The sequence below is a fragment of the Oenanthe melanoleuca genome, chromosome 4 (genome assembly GCF_029582105.1).
Source record: "Oenanthe melanoleuca isolate GR-GAL-2019-014 chromosome 4, OMel1.0, whole genome shotgun sequence".
NCBI lineage: Eukaryota > Metazoa > Chordata > Aves > Passeriformes > Muscicapidae > Oenanthe > Oenanthe melanoleuca.
This window is the reverse complement of record NC_079337.1, coordinates 24032642-24056441: the sequence shown is the minus strand read 5'-3', so window position 1 is coordinate 24056441 and position 23800 is coordinate 24032642. Positions and strand designations below refer to the sequence as shown.

At 37.4% G+C, this 23800-nt stretch overlaps 1 protein-coding gene across 1 annotated transcript in view; it reads left to right on the top strand.

Annotated features, from left to right (window-relative positions):
* COL25A1 (collagen type XXV alpha 1 chain) overlaps positions 1-23800 on the top strand; it is a 295524-nt gene that overhangs the window by 216401 nt on the left and 55323 nt on the right. The window contains exons 13-19 of the mRNA XM_056489411.1: positions 3657-3683; positions 5585-5629; positions 15508-15561; positions 17133-17159; positions 19535-19579; positions 23563-23595; positions 23760-23795. Of these exons, the coding sequence (XP_056345386.1) occupies positions 3657-3683; positions 5585-5629; positions 15508-15561; positions 17133-17159; positions 19535-19579; positions 23563-23595; positions 23760-23795 (267 nt within the window). The remainder of the gene's footprint in view (positions 1-3656; positions 3684-5584; positions 5630-15507; positions 15562-17132; positions 17160-19534; positions 19580-23562; positions 23596-23759; positions 23796-23800) is intronic.

Genomic DNA, 23800 nt, shown 5'->3' with positions numbered 1-23800 from the left:
TTTCTTTCACAGAAATATAGACACAGTACTTCCCAGAGGGCTTCTAGTTACAAAGAGCTTTTACTTTCATAGAAGGTATGGAAGTAAAAAGTTCTTCTGGTTATTTTGTTGCTCTTTGGTTGTGATTTTTTTGGGGTTTGTTTTTTTCTTTTTTGTTTGTGAGGCTTTGGGATAAGAGAGTTTTTGTATGATAGTGTATTGCACCATTGTGACCTTTTTTGCTCTATAACTTAGTATACAAAAACGTTCATGTTTTCATTATGTTTTTGTTAGGCATTTTCATTTGGTGTTTGTGTTCATTGTCCATGAACTCTGACACCTTGTAAAACAAATCATTATTCCTGCCCCAGACCTGCAAACTGAAAATGTCCCAACATTTTAATTCATACATTTCTTCAAACATTAAGCAACTGAGTCCCTAGAAATTGAATAGAAAAGTACCTTGAGAGGGTTGCTAATGTAGCACACCCTGAATTACTCTCTCTCTCTCTCTCTTTTTGAAACTGCAACTTTAACCTTTACAGGGCAGAAGTTTCTTATTTTGCAGCTTGCTAAAACACAGGAAAAATATGAAGCATAAAAAGAAAATATAATTGTAATATTAGAAAGGAGGTGTAGTAAGAATGCTGGACTCCAGACTTTGTTTTAACTACACTTAGCTAAATCTTTTCAGTTTGGTTTGACTGGAGGGGAGGCATGAAGGTTTTGGTTGCTTGTTTGGAGGATTTTTTGTTAGTTTTTGGTGTGTTTTGTTTTGTTTTGTTTTGTAGGGGTTTTTTTTGTTTGTTTTAATTTATTCTGAGTAGTTACTTGTTAAGGACCAACTGAAATGTCCAATTTCAATCATTTCTGTAAGGCAAAGACTTGACATGCTACAGTCTCTGGAGGGTTGATTGATTTCCAAAAACAGTGATTGAAGAATGGCACTCATAATGGAAATATTTTTCTGAGGTGTTCTACAGGCTTTTTTGTTTTGTTTTTTTAAAGAAGTTTTTTATTAAATGGCTGCTTGCTGGGGGAGGGACGAGAGCTGTCAGTGAATGACTTGTTAAGTTTCCAAGGCTTTGAGCTTCTTTCTCAATGCTAGGGAGCAGTGCTTTAAAGAAAAATTGTTTATATTCAGGTATGTTCTGCAGTCAGAATAGTCTAAGGATAAGAAGGACTTGTTATCCTGTGTAAATTGTGAAATGTGTCAATTTGGGTAAGCTCTTATTTGAAATTGTTTTTTTGAGTCAATACCATACAGTTTCTGAAGGTAGCTGTACTGTTGAGGACTGTTCTTGTCGTCAAGTGGTTCAGTGGGTGTGAAACAGCAGGGCTACTTCAAGTCTGAGTAAAGGCTTAAGTAACAAAACTTAAGAACTTCTCATTGCATAAGAAATTTATTGATAAGTATCTTCTTCTACTTTTCTCTGAATGATTCATTTTAAAGTCACCATAAGAGCAAGGCTATAATGCTATGTAAATATTTTCATATTGAGTAACTCATCTGGAGAAGCTGGAATGATGTCAAGGATGAGGAGGAAATTCTGGGAAAAAAATGTTTTCTGCAATGTCTTGAATTATATCCATCCCACAGGCTGACAGCTGCAAGCACCAGGCAGAAAATCCTCTACAGAGAGTACATTTAACAGGTTGCTTTGGGGGCTAATATTAGTAAGTGAATTATCATTTTACTTTCATACAGTAGTATTGTATTAAAGGCTCCCAAATGGTAATTTAATATAGATGGAGGTCTTTAGAAGGTTTTAATAGTTTCTTAAGTAGATAGAAACTGATATATCCATCCCTTGGACATAAAAATAGCTGGTATGAGCTATGAAGGGGGTCTTCAGTTGTTCTGTACTCACTTTGGCCTGCTGATGGAGGAATTTTTCCCAAGACCTGAAATAACCCTGAAATGCAGCAGGTTAACTTGCAACAGGTCAACAGACAACTGATTCTGAGGATTTAGACATTTGCAGCCCATTTTGATAGCATTGCTGTAGGAAGGCACTGGTTTGAGCATTAATTTCTTGGCATTTTTAAAATGCTGGACAAACTTGCATTCTTTCTCACAGAAGAGAAGAATGTGTCAGGCACTTGAAGAAAGGGAAGAACAGTGTTTGTGAACTTTTTGTTATATTTGTGGTTCCTTACCCAGCAGATCACGCACTCTCAGGCATTTAGTGAAAATATTTGATTTAAACAGCAGTTTTTGTGAAACACTGTGAGCTAGGGACATTTTTCTGAAAAAGCAGGTGCTCACTGTATTCATTGCTCTGATCATCACCAGTGCTGAGTGCTTGGGCACTTCTGCTTTCTTTTGAAGGCAAGGGAGAAAATTGTCATCTTCCACCTCACAGGTGGGTTTCCTTTATCATAATCTGTCTCTACAGTCTAAAGGAAATGCTCACAATACTTTCTTTCTGTAAAAACAGACAGGCAAAAGTTTCAAGAAGCAACATTGATCTGTGCTTTTGCAAGGTTTGATGCCAAACCTTAGAAATACCAATCCACATTTAAAAGTGCAAGCTATCATCCACAACAGTGGATGCAGCACTCAGATTTACCACCAGTGGAGCTTTTCCTTGTTAGCTGTTTCAAGCTGCTTTGCAGCAATGTTCCAACATGCTCTGCATCTACCAATAATGGAGGATTCTGCCTAACTTCACACTAATTTAGGAATAAAATCAGTGTCACATTTTGAAGCAGAAATCCTTTTGTTTTCCTGAATAATTGCAGTTCTGGTATCAATCAGTTCTTCTTTTATTCTTTCTCACATCAGAAGGATTTGGATTCCCCAGTTTTTGTGTTGTGTTTTTGCACCCTCATGGTCTCTGAATTCACCTTGCTTGATGCACCAGTGCCATTAGTAGGAACAAAAGGGCATAGAGCAGTGGTGGACATGGTCTGGCTGTTACCAAAGGACTGCCAGATTGTCTGAGATGGTTGGTTCATCTACTTTCTATCTGCTCTCTTCTCCACTGTGGCCACCTGGGTATTTCAGAAACACCAGATGAGAAATGGGTCCTGGTAATATCAATGAGACTTTGACTCTTGTATGACATTTGGGAAAGTTAAGCTTTCCTAAAATGAGGTATCTCCTCCTGCTTTCTCAGCTTGGTGGTTCTTTGCTTCCTAAGAACATTCCTAACGATTTCTGAAGCTAAAAATTTTTCTCTTCACTTGCAAGTGATGGCACACATGACAAGTTGGGTATAGCACAGCCATGTGTGCTGATACTTAGAAGGTGAGAAGATTCTGAGGTTTATGCTTCTCTCTATCTCAGAAATACTTGTTTGCATAAACCTTGTTTTTACACTGACAAGCTGATATATTACTGTGGACACACAACTGGCTGTTAGCTGATAAAAGAGAGAGAAAAACCTCAGTCAGTACTGGGAGATTTGTCAGTATTAGAAGAAACAGATGGCTTGGAAGAGAAAAGATTAGAAGGGGGGAAAATTGAGTATTCTGCTTAGTAGTTAGATCAGTTCCAAAAGTGAAAAGATTCATTGTGCATTTTGAGCATAAACTTTTACTTTTCTTTAATAAAGCATCAGCTGGTTTCAGTCCAGTATCAGAGTGCTTACACAATAAGACAGTCTTAATTAGTCATTTCAGTTTAAATTGGCTGGAGTTTTGATGTTAATTGAATTGTTTTCCCTTTGCAGGGACCTCAGGGGCCTCCAGGACAAAAGGTATAGTATAAACAACAATGCTGTGAAAGAGATTATTCCTCCTGTGCCAAATGGCAGAAAAGCAGAAAAGGTGAATGGAATAAGCTACTGTACACTGCATTGAATCAATTAGCTTAGGTTCTGAATTTTGTTTTTGCAAAATGGAGCCATATAATGTGAGACATGAGATTTCTCATTTCCCCATCATAAGAAGTTCAAGCAATGCAGAGCAGACTGTTTTCAATCTGGCTGCTTAACTTTCAGTTGAAAAGGTCACTATAATTTTCTTAGTCATACACTGGTACGATTAGGAAACCAGAGTTAAAATGTCATGAAAGGTGGGGAGATAAAGTTTCTGATTAAATGCATGTCTACTCAAGTAGATCAGTGCCATATGAGTAAAGAATTGACCAGCAGAAACAAAGGATGTAGGTGTTGCTGATAAATAGTTGGTGGAGTTCAGGTGGTCTGGTGGTGTCTTCCTGTTCCTTCAGTAACCTGAGACCTGACTTCCTGGGAATGCCTTCAGCGTTATTTATACTCATTAAAGCTGACTGCCTTGGTTTGATTGAGTGAGTTTAGGATTTATGGAATTACACCATTAAAACAGTCCTCACAATATCAGCAGTAACAGCTAGTGAGTGGTGCTTTTCCGGCATCTGACTCACATAATAACACCAAGGTGAGTAATCTTCTAGCTGATTTCAAAAGATTGAAAAGTTGTATGAAAGATATCTAATAAAGCAGCTATAACTTATATAAAGAAAAAAAAAAGAGGAAGGAATAAGTAGAACTGGCATATGTGAGAAGGATGCCTGCTTATCTTATTCTGAGATAGTGTTCTTTAGAGTGATGCATCTGTTAAAACAAAATTTTTTTAACAAAAGAAAGAAAAACCATAATCCCAAAGTATATAAATTGGTGGTATTTTGGCAGCTGTGGCCTGTAAAGAGTTTGCAGGCTGAAGGAGGGGACTACCCTTTGTGTTTGGCAATGCAGGAATGTGGCTCGTGTCTAAGTTGCCATTATAAAGCCATACCCTGAGAGTTGTGGAGGATACTTTGCATGCACAACATCAGCAAAACCCACGTGCTGATGGACTTCTGAATATCTGATAAACATTTACTTATCGTGGTGGAATCAACTTCATTTTACACTTTCTAACATCCTGTGTTTCATAAGAAAAATAATCAGCTGCCACTGAGAGGAGGAACTGTTATATATAGGACAGTTTATTGAGGATGATGGGTTAATGCCCTCCTGAGCTTTGCCTTCTAGTTTTCTGGAAAACTGATACAGAGATGTGAAAATGTTCACTCTGGCCCCTTTGCAGTAGCTTAAAGCCTTGACCACGCATCCAGCAAAAAGAGAAAACAAGGATGCCAAAGTGGAGGCTTTGGGAGAAAGGGGGAGAGCACTGTGAGTCATGGAGATATGCTGGGATGCAGTGTATTATTTCTTACTGATTCAATGCTCTGTTACTAGCTCTTGGAGGGGTTTTGAGACCCTCATGAGTTGTATCCTCTTCTTGTTTCACAGGATTTCCCAACTTTGTTAATTGACAAATGTGTGCATCCATTTTGGACCCATTTCCTTTGGTTGTTGGTGACACCTCTAATTTTAGTGACACCTCTAACTAAAACAGAGGGGGAATTGCCATGCAGCAATTCTTTCAGTTCCCTTGCTGGGCAGCACCATCTTAATCAAATAAGAGGAGAGTGTTGTACAACATGAGAATATGTCTAATTAGTATAAAATCCCAACTGAAAGGAGAGCTCAGCTTGAATAAAAATGAGTTCTTGGAAAATTTATTGCAGCTACAATAAGCAAACATTCACCATTATTTCTAAATACTGTATTATGAGATGAAAGGTTTCTTGACCTGTTTAATTTGCTAAACACTGGCTTCTGTTTCCCTCCAGGGTTCTGTTGGAGTTCCTGGTGTTCCAGGGAGGGATGGACAAGTGGTGAGTTCTCTGGCTTTTTCAGCACTGCTCTTATTATGTAGTGGATTAAAGCAATCTTGGGCTTGTTCACATGAGCAATATGCAATATTATATCCAGAGCTGTGGTTTCAAATTGGCTTCATGGAAAAGAACATATAATGTGCTTTGTGCTCTGAAGTAATTTTTTCTAGTTTTACCTGAGCAAGCAGCAAATGTAATTAATTTAGCTGAAAGTCTGGTCTGATCAGGTTTGGTGATGACTGATAGGTTGTAGAAAGAAATGCATATTAATAGTGTGTTACTTGAGTCAGCATATTTGCAAACAAAGCTTTGCTTTTTGTTAACTCAGTCCCATGATGCAAAAACTTAACATTGATATTGAGTACTGATATGGTGCCAGTATATTGTTAATAGAATCTATAAATAGAGAAAGAAAGAAATGGAAGTGCAGCTGGAGGATAATTTGAAATTGAATTTTGGGGATGAAAACACAGAGAAATAAATCAAATATTTTTGAACACAAACAAGAGGAAATGCTAATTTAGGCAAGTCACTGTCATCCCTAAGTAAAGTCATGGTTCAGAACAGCCCTCCATAAGGAGAGGTCACAGCACAGCAGCAGGGCTGTGTTACAGAATGGCTAAGGTTTCTTGGCAAGTCTGGGTGATGAAGTTTAAATAGTATACCTCCTTGGCTGTGAAGAGTATTATCCATCTGTTGTTCTCACAAGCCCTAGCATTCCCAGTGAGCTTCAAAAGCACTGGCAAGGGATGCCAGAAGGAAAATGAGTGATATATGTGTTCACCAGGTTCAAGCAGCAGCAGATGGTCATGTATAAGGGTTATATTAGACAATCCTCTCTTCTGCTTCCCTCACCAAGAGCCCTAGGAATAAGTGTTAAGGTGTTTCAAATAATTTACTTTCAATTCTTCTTTCAAAAAAACCCAAACAAACAACAAAAAGAAACCAACCAAACAAAAAACCATGTATTATTTTTAATAGCATAATATTAGTATTAGACCTGTGTTTTGAGGGTGCTTATAAAAAATAATGTAATAATCATTTGTTTCATTTTAGTGGTAGGAATTTATTTTTAAACTATTCAGAATATTGTGACTAATGTGAAACAACAAAATAAAAATATTTAGAATTAACTGTATATACACATATATATATACACACACATATATATATATAATACCAGAATATATAAGAAAATAACATGGAACAAATTTACATTAAGTCCTCAGATTTTTTTCCTTCATATTTTATAGCTGCATTCAATTGCAACAGGAATGGTAGACAGTGCTTACCAACTGAGATCTTGTTGCTGTACAGAATTCAAGTAATTTTTGTGGCCTGACTGAAATGCCAGTGAAAATTTACTTTGTAGCATGCCTGTAGGAATATGTAAGAAGACTGGATGGGATGAAGTTGGAAACCACTTTGAATAGAACACAATTAATGATTCATATTTTATTGAAGAACTTTATTTTTAATAGTAATTATACAAACTCCAGCCAGAAAAATTCACTCAGATAAGCAGAAAAAATTATATTAACGAAATCTGTCAAATATGTGATTAATATGTCATTTTGAAATGGACACAGGGAGTTTTTTTAAGCTCTGTGGCAAGGCTGTTGCATGTCTGTTTTTGGGATACCACATAGACTTATCTGCTGTCATGTTTCAGGGGGCATAATAAAAATGTGCAGTTGAGTATTATGGGTAGATGCAAACAGATCTTTAAATGTTGATTATTAATTTTAAATTGTGCTTTTAAAAAAAACTCCCAAAACTTTCAATTTATGAATGTCTTTTTTATTTACTTCAACATTCATAACATCTATAACTTCACAGACATTTAAAATTATTACTACTTCATTAAAGATGTCAAGACATTTTTAGTGTAGCTGGACTGTTTTACTTTTGACCTTTAAGAAAAAAAGCTAAATTACTGAAGTGAAACATGGGTACCAGGACAAAAGCCATACAGATAAAAACAAAAAATCACTGTTGCATTCTTTAGTTGTATTTCCCCACTGTTGGTTGATATTGACTAGAAAGCACTTTCTCATTTGCAAAAAATATATTGTTTTCATATAGTACTAGGCAGATGAATGTTGCTAGCTCTCTGTTTTAATAAATAGATTTAAAAATTCTGTTAGCTTGGAAATAGTGGTAGAAATGAAGTTTAAACTGAAGCGGTGTTTGCCTGAAGTTAGAAAGTATAATGCAGCCTAGGAATCCAGTGTTAATATTTTGCAATCAAAAGGTAATTTCTTCCATTTTCTATGAAAAAACCAGATTCTCAGTGCAGTGTGACACACGAGATGTTAAATGAGCGCCAGAGTGGTGATTTTCAGAGTTGGGCTGTGCTGTGAACCAGCTGCTGGCACTTCTGGCTTTACTCATTCAGATTCATGGTGACTGGCAGAGCAGTTGCATGTGTGCTGTGAGTCATCCCCTTTTTAGAAGTTACTTAGTTAAAAGACTTCACAAAAGCCTTTCTGTCTTGGTTGCCTTTTGGTCAGTGAGCTCGCTCTGTCACACAGCAGCATGTGCAGTGCACTGAGCTCCAAGTTAATATTTTTTTTTAGTTTAAAAGGCAATGAGTGTTAAGCACATGCTTAAAATTAAGTGTGTGAATGCTTTTCTCGTTTGGACAATGAAGTATTTTTCAGCTGATGAATGCCAGCAGTGAATTAGCTTTGCTCTGTCCTCAAGCAGTTGAACAAAACAGAGTTAGGTCATCTCCATCTTCTAAGCGCCTCTGTAATTTTCCTTTTTCTTTCTTTTCACCTCTTCTTTAATTGAAATACTGGGTTATGGGAGATGATTGACGAGTCTGACCAGTAGATCTGGGAATGAGATCATAAATTCTGAGTGCACTTAGAGCAGATTTCTAATCCCTTAACATATGAACCATTTCTCTTAGACAATCTCTAGATATTAGAGTAAGTGTAATTTTACACAGCCCACATGTTTTTTGCAGGACTGTTAACAAGCAGATTTTTCTTGTATTCAGAGTAGCAAAATCACTGCCATAAAACCTTCACACATTAGGCCAAATCAAGTGAAACATTACAGGTAGTCTTGCAAGGACATTTACAATCTTCACTTGTTCCTACATTTGAGAAACTGCAACAAGTTTATCTTGAAAGCAGTAACTGGAAAGGAGCTGCTTAATAATACCTGCAGCTGGAGAGAGTGTTGTTTCTGGGATGGAGCAAAACTTGCTGAGATAAGGAGTCTTTCTGAGTGCTCCTTCACTTTTGCAGACTGTTATGCAATCCACAGGTTTCTTTCTACCAAATGCAATGGCAGATAAACTTCCCTTTCTCCATCCCTGGCAGAAGCTCCTCAGGCACTCAAAAAGTACAAAAAAGCATTAGTTCTGCATGGAGATAAGAGGTGGCAGTGATCTAAGGATATCATATCCCTACATTAATCATGTTGAAATGGCCACAAAGGGCTTCTTGGAAATTTCAACTCTGCAAGTATGGAATATATATTCTGGTATTTGTTAAGTGGTGCTGAATTGATAAGGGCTCTCAGTGACTGCAGCAGTGACACAAGGAGAAAAGCAGAGAATTCTTAAGTTAAGAAACTCAGTTTCTGGAGTTTGTGCAAATAACCATTATAAATAAGAGTTTGCCTGGAGTGGATAAACTCTCACTCTCAACTTCCATAAATCACTTTTTCTTATGCAGTACTTCATATTTTGGTGGGGTTTTTTGTGAGGGTGCATTGAAAACAGAATGAGTGGTCAGGATAGATTCCTTCATTTTGAATTCTTTTGATAGATTGGCAAGAGCAATTTGATAAACCTCAGAAGATTCAGTAGATTCAGACTCTGGGTATGCACCTCTTACTGCTTTTTTCATGCTTCTTACTTCTCTAATTTACATGTATTTCCTTATTACTGTGTACAAACACAGTTTGAGGGTAGCAGTATCAAATCTCTTCAGCAAAATGAGGAAAGGTATGCGTGTGCCAACATTTTTTCAAATAAAGGGACGAAGCATAGTAAGAGAAGTTCACAAATTCTCAGATTTGCAGGCCAGCTGAGTCTTGTTGAAGAGCCTTTCCCCTTAATTTCACTGGGTGAGTGGGCCAGGAGAGATTTCCAGTCCTTAAACAAACACTTTTAAGTTACTTTTGAGGGGTGCAAAAAGCAAGTTGAAAGGCATCGAATACAGCCCTGGTTTGAAATGGAAATCATGTTAACATATGTGGAAAAACACTTTTTTACCCTCTGTGCTCGTCTATGTATTTTAGAGTAAAATTAGACTGGATTAGGTCTGGGGCCTCTTGTGTTTCCTTATTCTTAAATTGATTACATTCTAGTGACTGAAAATATAGCAATACTGACAGCCTTTCTTTCAGGGTGAGGTGGATATCAACCAGCTGGTGTAGCTGTTATGCATCTCACCAAAACAAAACCTATTTAGGAGCAGCAGCCTCCAGGCTTCTTTTCTGTTACAAACAAGAAAGGCTGGGGCCTCCAGCCATGTTATTTTTAGCTGATTAATTCTGGATATTAAGGTATATGCCTCAAGGGCAGAAAGCACTCCAGGAAGGAGAAGGATGCTTTCAACTGCCTCAACTCCTTTGATATGGACTCCAGTGGGTCACACATTTTCAGACCTGTTCTGAAGTGGATTTTGTGAATTCATAGTGACAGATTTTTTTTTCTCATATTACCAGCAGAGCCCAAGCAATGCTCTGTACACTTGAGCACTCACCAAATTCAGATTCACTTCAGTGTAAGTATCAAGACTGCCCCTACCACAAGAGTATCTGTGGAAACTGCTACACCTATTTATTGAGCAGGGTGCTGAACTTTGTTCTTTGCCCAAATACAGGAAAGGCAGTCTGTCAGTGTTAATTCAGTTATACAGTTAATACAGGCTCAAGAGTGTCAGGACTTGAACCAAGGTGTTCTGCCATGTGTCCAAAGGAATATCCTTCTGCTTTTGTTTTGAATTATCTGAAACTACTGAATTGAATGGCTGGGTTGGGTATATTCTTGACATGTTAGCATTTTGTTCACCTTGATAATTGGGATCAGTTAGAAGAAAAAGCCAAATACTTTTGAGACTCAGAGCATTTGAAACCATTTCTAGAAATTATCAGCTTTTGGATAACTAAAGGTGATACCCTTTGTAACTCATTCAGCCATGCCTCAACATTGTAGTTTGCTGATAACAGTCTTCTTTCTAATTCAGTGCAGTAGTGTCAGTAACTTAGTTTGTTAGAGTGCTGCTATTTTTCAGGAACCATGCCTATCAGGGCATTTGGGGTTAACATCTGGAACTGTCAGTGGCAGCTCCCCATCTACAGGTTTGCTCCTGAAACATGGCAAACAGTCTCCTCTTATTGACAGTAAAGAAACATTACAACATATCTCTTTGAAAGTGAATTATCAATATTCCACTGAAGCGAACTCTGCAATTTCTCTGTGGCATGTAAACAACAGCAAAACAATCCCACTGTGTCTGCAGCATACTTCTGTATAAGTTATCATCAAATAAATTACTGGAACTTTTACAGGGCTGCTGAGTTAAGCTGATTGATTTTGGGTAAGTGAATGAACAATAGAACATTTGCTGGAAATTTTTATTTTCACCATTCTGAGACCATTTGTGAATTCAGCAAACTGAAAATGATTGGATTCTGGTGAATAACTGGATACTGGTGACTCTGGTGGGGTCCATAAGGGTTCTAGTGGCAGTGCCTTTTTCTGCAGCAGACCAGAGGCTAGAGAATTACCTTCTAGTGCTCCATACTTTTTAAATGAAATTTGGGAAAAGGAAGCTTTTCTAGCATTTTCCAATAGTTTATCATCTATTTGTGCAGTGGGTCATGTCATGAAAACAGAACTCTTACACAAAGGCAAGATAGAAATACCTTCATATGAAAAAGAAGTCAAGGCTTACATAAACAGTTTCTAATGCAATATTTGTGTGTTTACCAGTGTGGAGCATGATGTTTGTGCATCATGATGTTTGTGTAGTTTTGTTGCTGCTTTGGCACAGCAGAACCATGATAGACAGGATGTTCAGATAAGATGATGCTGGTACCACAGCATCCCACGGAGCTCTGGCTCTTTCTATCTCAGTGTCAGTTAAGCCACAATTGCTGAGGTGGTGTTTGGAAATCATAGCTCATCTCAGTGCCAGGAGGGAGAATTTCATTTTTATTTTGTTGTATCGTAGTAGTTCTCCACAATGTTCATTGCAGAGCATCTCTGGTGTGGTTTAGCTGAGAATAAGAATGCAAAAGGGCAGGAAGGGCAAGTAACAATTCCTTTAAATTGGTACTGAGGCTCTTCACACCCACTACAGCATCTTCCTCACTGTCCATCACTTTTAGGAAGAAGTTCTATGGGAATGGTCTGAGGGTACCTTCACACAATTTCTTTGGGTCTTACATCTTTTTCTTGTGTGAGGGTGCATTTTAGCCCTCATTAATTCTCTAACTGGGGTCATGGGTTGTGTTTTATAGACACTAAAAATTTTTACAACTATTGCTGTCACTCTGTTACTGAGTGATAATTTCTCAGGAGTTCATGGGTGGAGAAAGGCAAGCTGTGAGCTAAAGTTGGATGTAATATAGGAAAAATAGATGTACTATAGAAAAAAATTACTCTTTATATAGGGAAAAAGCACTGTGGAGTCCACTCTTAAGAGTATTGTGTCCAGTTGTGGACTCCTCAATACAAGAAAGATATGGACATACTGGGTAGAATCCAGGTAAGGGCCTCAAAGGTGATCTCCAGAGGTGCCTTCTAAGTTCAAGCATTCTGTAATTCTATGAAAGAAAAAAGAAAGAAGAATATGCTGCCTTGATTTGAAAGCTAGCAGAGTGCAGAAGACAGTTGTTTCTGCAGCCTTTGCTGTCAATGCTATTAAAGAGAGACTACAACAGCAGTCAGGAAAGACATCAGCCATGGCATGGTGATTGTAAAAAGCATGTGACATGGAGGGTTTAGCTTTATAACTTCTTTCATTTTATCAGGTTGAAAAGCAGTCTAATTTAAATTGTGTTGAGTGACATTGGTGAATGTCTGATGTTCTTGCATGCATCACTCCTTGAATAGCAGTGTCATCATCTTCAGCCTCTTAAAGGTCACCTGTGCTTTTTGATAATCTCCAAAGCAATAACCTGTTAGGCTGAAGTGCACTTGTTCAGCATTTTACACTCCAATTTTACTCTTACAGCATTTTGCACTCTAGTGCAAAATACATGCTTTTAGTAATGAACAGATAAATAACTAAAAGTAAGTAAATGGAAGACAAATAACTGACTATACTTCCTAATTTAAAAATATTTTAAATTATTTTCATGCCAAGAATCAAAATCATTTTTTGGGACCAACATGGCTAAAATGACACAGTATTTGAGTAGGGGAGAGCTATCAATCTACTCGTCTTCAAAAGTTAACAGCTCCTTAGCTTCATAACTACTTTGAGGGAAGAATTTTTATTTTTGTTTTGTGGTTTGGTTTTCTTGTTTATGTTAAGGTTGGTTACTGGAATTGTAAAAATACCTACCCATAAAGCCAGACTGCAGAGTGACTGAGGGAGGCTCCCTGGCACAAAACCTGTTTAGCTGTGCACTGGGAATGTTCACCAGGGCTAGGACATAGAGCTGCTTATGGGCTGTACATTTCCACTTCACCTTATTACTCCCTGATTCCTTGTACAGACAAGAAAATAGAGGTTTAACATAGGGAAAGGAACGTTCTCCCTGTTCTTCTGAACATTAGAAACAGAATGATAATCACTTCAAAAAGGTCATTTCTGTGTTATCCTTCTAGGTTTGCCTTCAATCTTTCCCATTCCCAGAGCTAGTTCCTGCACCTCAAATATCTCTGCCTAGTATTTTCTGTACTACAAGTGTAGTGCTGAGCATAACAAAGTCACATGTAGGTTACAAATGAGATTGCTGGGGTGAATGGGGATTAACTATTGAAAAAAATAATTTTTTTGTTCTATTTTTTCAGTGTGGTTTTTGTCACAACAGTAGCTTCTGCATCCGTATCACTGACATGTAAGCCTGGGAGGAAAGTGCAAACTTGGAACTTTAACCTTTAGATTAGAGATTTAAGCCCCTGAAAGCATCAGCTGACAGCAGCTGTTTGAAAATGAAGGGGACAGAAACCAGCATCTTTGGAGTGTGGGGATGAGGGGAAGCAAGTGTGTATTCATGGGTCCCTCCTGCTTCATTTTGTCAACTGGCAATTTTCTTCAAGAGCCTTTTAGGTCAATCCTTTAGGACACTCACACCTAATCTCCAACAGCTTCAAATCCTGACCACTGATATATCAAATGCCTGTGCCACCTTATCAGCCCCACAGCTCCTGTTGTACAAAGGGCCATTGAGAAGGGGCTGACAAAGTGACTATTTAATTCCCTGAGGCCTTAATGGTACCTAACATTTTTGCTCTGGCCTGGAAAAGGCTTCACTAGAGTTTTGCTAGAACTTTGATGAATTTGTTTTGTTTTTTTTTTAAACAGTCCAGCTCCTGATGAAATTAAAATGTAATAATGATTCCATAACCTAGTTTAGAAATACAATGGAATTTGCTTTCCCAGACAGAGTTATACACTTATGATTAAATCTGTCTGCAGAAGTAAGAAAGAGATAAATTCTTAATAGAAGTCCTTTATGGAGGGCTAGAAAATACATATTGTGTTTGGATAGCCTTTATCTTAATGCCTCTGTAACTATTGAGCAGAGGATTGGTCCTTCATGTGTACTAAATTTGAACACTGTGAAAATTGTTCACTGAGTTTCTGATACAAATTACTGTTCCAAATTTGATTGCTACATTAAGTATTGGATTTAACTTTTCCACATTTTTACATATTTAAATAGCAAAGACCTTTTACAGGGGCCTGGTTGCAGACTTTTCAAAATCTTTCTTTGGCTGTTATTTTAATGTGCTTTGCCATGTCAGAAGTGTGATGCAGTTCTCTTTGTAGGGGTTATCAAAGGTACTTCTTGTGAAACTGAGATGTAAATCTGCAGAAGCTTTTACATAAGCCATAAGGTCTAGTTGTTTTACAATAAAGTCTAACCATTGCATTATCATTTTATCTAAAATGAAGAGCTGTGGTTTTCCCATAAATTTGAAGTATCAACACTAAGAAATATCTTCTAGAGGTTTGGGGTTTTTTTGTTTAACTTGTGTTTTTTCTTGTTTGCTTATTTTCTTTATTTTTAAAGTTGATTGACTTACGAAAGTCATTTAAGGCTCCTTAAACTGTAGAAGAAAACTGTACTACCCATTAAGCATACCCAAAATTTGGAACACTGATGTAATGCTGACAGTTTTTAAATCTTTTAAAACCACTTTTCAGCCACTGGTATAAGAATATAAAAAATGGACAAGCAAAGTATATTTTAAACATTGATTAGCTCTCTGTTTTTCCAAATGCTTCCATTTCTGAAACACGCCCTTCTCATTTTACTCTGTTATCTGTCTTCCATCTAAGACCAGAAGCACAGATGTCAAAATAAATTAAGATAAGCCTTTCTCGCAGCATTTCTAAGTTATAGAGAAGAGGAAAGCATTGGCAGTCTTGCTGGAAGACTGTGTTTTTAAGGTTAATTGGACAGATTTTAAGAATCAGGAGTCACAGGTCTCCTTTCTGTTTAGTGTGTATTTCCACCTCCTTCAAAAGAATAATTTCTTACCTTACATGGCTTAGAGTTAATCCACCCTATCTGATAAAAGTAATTTTAGAGCCCTGCTGTGGAGTACCTGTTTGCAGAGTATCTTAAAATTTTGTCTATCATTACTTACCTGTTATGAGAAGGTTCATATACTTCATCATGTCCTTCTTACCTTCATCTTTTTTTTTTTTTTTTTTTTTTTTTGCCTTTAGGGTGAACCTGGTTTGCCTGGTGTAGCAGGAGAAAAGGGAGAAGCAGGGCTCAAGGTCAGTATTGAAAATGGACTAAAAACAGAAGCACAGTATATGAGTTCATATGTAGATGGCAGTTGTGCTTTCCAACTTGGATTTATATTCTGACTGGCTTTCAGTGACCTGCTCCCTCCAGTGATCAGTGCTGTAAGAGGCTTTACACATCTCACCATAAAGCAGCACATTCTTCTGCTGTGCATATGTAATTCCATCAGTGGCACTGACACATAGACATCCACTGCCAGCTGAATGCAGTATGCCTGCAAGTGTTTGGGAATCTGGGGACCTTTTGAGAAAGGCTTTGTTTATGCCCCTTACAATGTGTTTCAGGCTTTTCAAGAACTGCTGCGGTCAGTTCTTTGACAAATGTCAGGGGGAAGTCTTGAGGGTTGATCCTGCTATTATGGAAGTTAACAACAAGCCTCATTAGAAGCTGTGTTTGGTACATCAGAATGACTCTGCACTTTATTGTTATGCAGTTTGTTCTGCTGCTTTAATATCTAATAATTGAAATAGAGCATAAGGCTTATGATGACTTCATTTAAAAGAAAACTCTACATGTCCAGTATGATGGGATCTGTGGGCCTCTTGGAGGGGGTCATGCTGAATTCTAATCCCATCAGCTGTGAGCGAGCGTCTCTGGTGCACATGTGCTCCTCAGCTGATTCTGTGCATCATGCTGCTGCTGACAGACAGCAAGGCAGCCTCTCCACGTTTACTGACTGCCTGCTTGTCCATCAGGAATGAAAACAAACCATTTGGGAGCATGACCTTTTCTTACTTTGTATACAGCAGGAGCCAGATTATGGCAGTTGATGCTTAATTCGTATTCAGAGCTGTAGTCCCTGGGTTGCCTAGCGACTGCCAGCCATCAGAAGGGGCAAAGATGAGCCAGCCTGCAGCTCTGAGCCAGAAATGCAGAGATGAGTTGTCAGGGTCAGGCTGCTGTGCAAAGTGCTTTTGCAGTTTTCTCAGTTTTGAAAAAAATAATGGGTATAAACCATCTTTTTGTTACAGAGATTGTTACAGACAATATAAGGAGCACTGAAGGCTCCTTACTCTGAAAGAGTTATGAGTTAGTTCAAGATACTTAAGGCATTTTCTCTCTCTTGTGGAACTTTCTGAGCCATTGACAGAATCATAGGACTTTCCCTTCACATTCAGACTTTTTGTTTCCTTTGTTTGTTCCCAAAACAAGGAGAACCTCATGCAGGAACCACCTAGGTCCCTGCAGACTGCTTCCCAAAAACATATACCTGTTTGTCAGGGTCTAGGACAACAGACTGGGAGAAGTCTTCACATGCACACCATTGAAGCTTTAAAAAAAAATATGTTGAAATATTGTCCATTGAGATCTGTTAAATTTTATTTAAATATTAAATAAATAAATATTTATTTAAATTTTATTTTGTTTTATTGTTCATTGGAGATCTTGTATCATGTGACACATTGTCATCAATAGTGACATAATTATTAGTAATGATAGTAATACTAACATTAGTAATAACTAATGATAGTAAGGCTAACACTTTGATTTTTGCTGAGTTAGTAAATTATGAGTTCTTTGTTCCAATTATTTTTCTTAGGGTGACCCTGGAGAAAGAGGAGAAAAGGTGAGATGTTTCATTTCCTTTGTTTTGGTTCTGTTTTGGATCATTTTCTTGGAGAATCAGCAGTGCACTGGTCCCAAGTTTAAAAATAAAAAGCCACAGCTACTGCCTAGAGCTTGAGTGGATATGTGCAGCCTTTCTGAGGGTCAGATAATACCTGCTAATGGAAGTTATTGATCTGTGATTAATGCAGAGGGATTAGTCACAGAGTGCAGTGATTGTGTTAAAGGCTGCACAGCTGAGCAATCAATCCTGACTGAGGTGAGTCTCAGAAAATGATGAGCCTGTCTGAATAAATTAGAGACCCACACATTTCTCATAGCTTGGTTTTGATGCTCTGACACCTGTGTGGAATAAAACAATGATAAAACTCCATAGACTCTAAGTGATACCTGTATAACAAACTCTCCATGTACTAAAAGTGGGATGCTCCATTTGTGTTTGGGTCAGTTTAAGTGAGAGCAAGGAGGCTGCCCCATGATCTGCAGTGATGCTCTCTGAGAGGCACCAGCAGCACAAGTGGCACACTGCTGGTGCTCGTACTTGCAGTGAGTTAGCAAGGAGTTGCTGCTCTGATATCCAGTCATACCAAGGCAAGACAAGGGGGTGGAACAAGCTCATTGCTGCAAAAGAGAGGCATAATTCTGCTCTTCCAGGTATATGGCTGGTAGGAGCACAGTGAGTTTAGAGCTGGGCTTCCTCATCTGCTCACAAGGGCAGTTTGAGAAATGGCATAAGCCTTACTCTGAGCAGGAATCCGTGCCCAGCATCATCTTCTGCAAGTATACTGAGCTTACATTTAAAAAGTAATTGTTTGTACTGAGGTGCAGTTTGCTCTTGGGAAATGTTTACCTGTGTCTTTGCAGTTACAACTGAATTTCACTTACAGATCTTGTAATACAGATCTCTGTAATAGCAACTGGAAGCATTCTTTGCCCAGGCAATTCATTTCACATTTTCAAAAGGTAGTTGAGGGAAATCTTGCAAGTCTGTACCCCATTTGCAGAACTATGTAATCATGAAATATTCATCATGAAATAATTTCTTCTTTTAAAATTATATTTTTAAACTACTTCAGTAGTCCTTAGTTTGTTTTCAGACATAAAATGAATAACAATGAATTTTAATAGGTACTGAACTTCTGTTACTTAAAACCATTCTATTTTTCCATAATTATCCTTTGTCTTTTTCTGAAAATTTACACTTATAGATACCTTCAGTATGCTTTATCATGTCAAATGAACTTGGCATGACATTCCTCACTGTTGCCCTTCCATGTTTCATGTATGTTTCCTTAATTGAAGTGCTACTAGATTGTGAGCTAGTTCCCACTGTATCAGTGATTGTGATGTATAAATTGCTAAGTCCTCTCTGAATGGAATTTCACGATTAAGGTTTTCACAACAATATGACAGATACTGAATAGTGTTACTTGAATAGTACAACTGGTTATCTGGCCAAGGTCAGGAATGTGTTTTTAGTCTGCTTAGGCTCTGTTTTTATCAGTATTTTCTGGCATTTTAAATACTTCTTGCACTTTACATGAATCTCAAGTCTCACAGAAATTTTTAGCCTATATTCTTAACATGTAACAACATATAACATATTTGATGTAGTCTAGACTTCTTATATGGTTACATGACTAGATGGAAATCAGGTCTCTTTATAGATAAATATTGTGAATTTTTTGTTTTAAAAATTTGGGCATTTTTTGAGTAGAAAATGTTTTCTTAGCCATGAAAAGGTGTTATCTGAATGTCTCTTTTTAAACAAAATGTCTCTTTTTAAACAAAAACAGTGTATAGAATTTATATAGAGATAAAGTCATTTGGTAGCTCCTTGGAGGAATGAAATTTAGTGAATTTTTTTCAGTTTGTGAATCATTCATGAAGGACTTCAGACTCAGAGAGTGTATGCTATAAATTACTTGAGAATCCCAATAAAAACTGCTGGAATTGTCTAACTGTCACCTGAATTTTATTGGATGCATCTAGGTGAATGTCTCTGTGTTGGGAAGAAAAATGTACTGGTAATTTAAAGTGCTGAATCATCATGAAATCATTAAATCATTCCTTCCCTGCTAAACTGCAGTGAGCTGAGAAAGATGGTAGATTATACCAACAGGTACTTTGATACTTTGTGGTGGGGATTTTTTATAGATCTGTGAAAAGGATTGCAGTTATAGGGAAGTCTGTATAAGACACATCCTCTTCCTGACCATGTCACAGAGACCATCTGATTAGCAAAATCAGCTTGCATTGTTAACCATTTTGGAATAAATCAGCTTGCATTGTTAACCATGCTGGAAAGCTGACTCTTCTCTGCATTCTGTGTGCTTACAGAAAGTCATTAAAACATAATGTGTATTTCAATCATAGGGGGATGCTGGTGAGAATGGACTGAAGGGTGACACAGGAGAAAAGGTAACACTACTTCTTAGCAGAGAAGAAAATGTGTGCCTTAGGCATGCTTATAGTATAACCAACTAATGAAAATAATAATTTGTTAAAAAGAAAAATGCATTTTGAGCTGGATTTTTTTTAAAGGTGAGTGATTTGGTTGAGTTCATTTTTATGAACAGCAGAAAAATTTTCACTAATCTGTCCAACCAACCATAAGATTTCTTACTTTATACACCAGTAGCTCTAGTACAGAATATATCAGCATGGTTGTAGCTTGCACTCCTCTGTTGAAATTTGAATTACACAGAAGCATCACACACAATCTCCCAGTTGGAACTGCCCTTTAGCCATGTTTTCTGATATACCCTTTAACTTTTCTGTGTTTCCATCAAAGGGTGGGACCAAACCAATATGGGACAAAAATTGTGGTATTGTGATAGGCAACTTCCTTCCAAAATTTGCAGCTGGAAAATCAAGAGTTGATGATGAACACACTTTACATCTTTATTCCAAGTGACATCAACAATAACCTCACTTTATACCTTCTTAGTTTATTCTTGCAAAGTACCAAGAAGTTGCTGAAATCACCAAAAAATGGATTTTCATCAAAATTCTTATTTTCCTGAGTTTTCTTTTATGTGAGACTCATGCTCAGAAAATTGAACTGGACTTTTCAGTGTGGTTTCCTTACACCAGCAGGTTTTTTGCAGTCAGGGTAAAGGCTGTGTTGCACATGAGAAAGGGTCAGTCATACTGATCTCTTCTGGCCATCATTTTTTAACTCTTTTTCTTCTAAAAATATTTATTTTAGTGACTACACTTGGGCAGAAGCATGAGCACTTTTTCTTGTACCCCTGCATGTGTAATGCTTAACCAGCTTACAACATTTCAGTGCAAGGAGAAATTTGTGATGGATTTATCAAGCTGGTAAGGAATGCATGCAAATCCCTCAGGAGCTCTCATCTGGGTAAAATCTAAATCTGTAATTTGAAGAGCACAAGGATTTTAAGGCATGTTCTAAAATGTCTAAAAATAGACATTAGATTTAAGAATTGTCAAGTTACTTGATTCTTGGAGTTAATTTAAATAATTCTTTGTTTGTAGTCATGCTTACTAACATAGATGAAGGTTTTAAGAACCTTATTTAGTTACTCATATGATGTTTGTTGGTAGCATAATCTTGATCCAGTCTTATGTGATTAAGAATATAATCTGCTTCAAGTATGAATTGAGATTGTTGTTCAGATAGGTTGTTCTACAGCAAGTAAATGGTAAGTTTATAATCTCTCTGGGATGCCTAGTGCAGCTTCACCTGTTGCTTTTCTACTTGATTAGCCCTGGGGGTGAGCTTGCATCCATGAGAATGCCCATATTGCCCTGTGATCAGCAGTGTGCACATCCCTCTTTTGGGGATCTTTTTTGAGGAAAGAAAAAAGTTCTCTCCTTCTTTCAGTGGGAGATCCTTTCTGCCCAAGTATAAAGTTTTAAGTACTGCTGTGTGTACTTTCAGCAGTTAGGCAGTCGAGTTGGGATCAGCTTGTGGAAAGTGTAGGTCATCAGGAGAATTCTTGTTTTGCTGTATCTGAAGAAATTTCAAGACACCTCAGGAACTTCATAATCTGGAAGTCTCCCATCTCTTCTAGGTTTCAAATGACTTTCAGAGGTGGGGTGATGACATGGGAATATATTCTGTTTGTTTGGAGTGCACTGCTTTAACCATAATGGGTTAGAATCTTCTGCATTCATTTTTGCCAGACTTTCCAGAACTGTGACTTCATTGACTTTCAATATTTTTCTTCTTTTTCCCTGCCTGCAAGACAATCTGCCACCTAGAAAAAAATGATACAGTTCTTAGAGGACAGCTGCAGCTTAAAGTTTCTGATAGGTAGCTTTGCAAACAGTACTTTCTGGAGAGCTTACAGGGGTGGTTTTTGACAGATAATTTAGGAGTAAGCATTAAATTGGTGTCATTACATTACACTTGAGCTACTTAACAGGGTTTGTGTTCTTTCCTGTTCTTCAGCATAGGGAGAAATTTTTGCTTAGGAGATTTAATCCATAGTCCATAAAACTTAAAAACATTTCTTTGAAAGCCTTAATAGAGTTTCTGTGAGATAAATAATGAATTTTTATTCATATGGTGAGAGAGTGAGATACCATGTGACAACAGATTCAGACTTGGTTTAAGAGAACATTCCTGTTTGTGCAAAATATGTAGCTTTGCTATCTGAACTGCTGTACCTAGTGGCACTTGAAAATATGGACTGGGTCCTTAATTCTTGACCTTAGACTTTAGAATTAAAATGTCTTCTTTTGAATTGTCCAGTTTCAAAGACAGTGTCAATGCCAAGCTTGAGTTTTTCCTTCTGTTCTTCCACTGTAGCCTTGGTCCCTAGAAACTACCAAACTTCCTTCTTTGTACATGTTCCCTGCTAAAGTTTCTTCATTTACAAACTGTCTTTACTCAGCAGTGAATTGGGGACATATTGTACTGCAATTTTTTTTCTTTGATCTAATTTTTATTCTTGCTTGAAGGTGGATTATAAATATTTCGTGTCTTATCTTCTCCATATCCATCATTGCCCTTTGAAATGTTTAACCATTTAATGTGTCTTACTAGTTGCTTTGGCCCTTTATAGCTATGAAAGGCTCTTGAGCCTTTCAGTTGTACATGTTTGTGAGGGATATTAGCAGTGTCACTCATGCATGTCTGTCAAAATGAGGCAGCTCAGGTTTCCATGCATGTATCAGTCTCATAATACTGATTTTTGTGTTTTCTTCACTCAAAGCTAGCTGCAATAACTGTGTATTCCTGTTCTTCAGAGGCCAGTGAGCATGTCAGCCAGTGCAATTTAATTTTATAAGATCACACCAAAAAGACACCATGCCCAAGCCAGTTGTAAAGCTATGGCATTCACAGAAACATCAGGAATGGGTGTTCCTTATTTGTATTTTGTACACAGAATATGAAGCATTTGTACTTTGCTGTACATCTTTGCAGTGTATTGCAGTACTGGCTTCCATTCTACCTTTGTAAATCACTGGCAGGCTGCTCAGGAGCCTGAAGTTGCTGCTATGTAGCAGCTTCCTACTTTCAGTGAATAATGTACATTTATTTTGAATAACGAATAATTAAACAATTTTTTTCAAATAGAAGCACGCTAGTCATCTTCAGCAGTACACAGCCTAACTAGCAAACTTCTCAGTAGGTTTTTTTTTCTTTTTTCTTTGGCATATTGTTTAAGAAAAAAAAAATCAACTAATCCTCTGTCCTGTGCATATCAGTGCCTATGAAATCCAGTCAACCCAGCAGAATGTAGGCAAAAATTTTTGAATGCTAGATGCTCTCTCAGACCAGAGACCTTTCCTGAATATGTAAATGACCATAGCTGTCTCATCCTGTATAGTATAGCCCTTCATGCATTAATCTTTCCATTTAAATACACTGGAGTGTTGAGGAAATAAAGCTATGACCTGTCCTGATGGAGATAAACTCATAGTCACTGGGGTTTTTTTGCAATGTGAATCCTCATTAGCACAAAAAAATGTTGTCAGTTGAGTCCTGACACTTGCCATCTATAAAATTAAGTCAAATGATCACTGATATTCTTTGTAAATAACTGTGAATTATTTTTAATGTAGATCAGCAATTTAGAGATGTCAAAATATGTCCCATATTCTGGCTGTGTGAAGTACATTTATACAACATCTGCAATTATTAGATCTACATTATTAGTTGTGAAATTTGAGGTTAACTATTATAGATGTTTGGGTGAGAGAAGCTAAATGTCTCTCTACATGGTCTTGATAACAATACTGTTCCTTTTCTGAATCACACTGCTGTAATTAATTAGTTAAATGCCTATGTAGCAGCACAGAAAACAGGCAGTTTTCTATGCAGTTATTTTGCTGTATAATGTTGCTATACTCTTACATGATTTATGTGTTTCATGGAAAATGGTTTATGCAGTAAGAGTGATTATTTCTTGTGGATTTTGTATCAGGGTGACCCTGGCTCTTCTGCTGCTGGAATTAAGGTAATGGGGATCTAAAGAAGTTGTGCAGGGAGAAGAGGGGTGGTTGGTCCATGGAACTTTACAGTGTCACAGACATTTTGGGTGTCATTAATGGTATGGCTTTCCACAGCTCCATCTTTCATTCATTTTCTCATATCTCATGCCTTTCATCTGTTTTCTTTTAGGGTGAACCTGGAGAATCTGGACGGCCTGGACAAAAGGTACT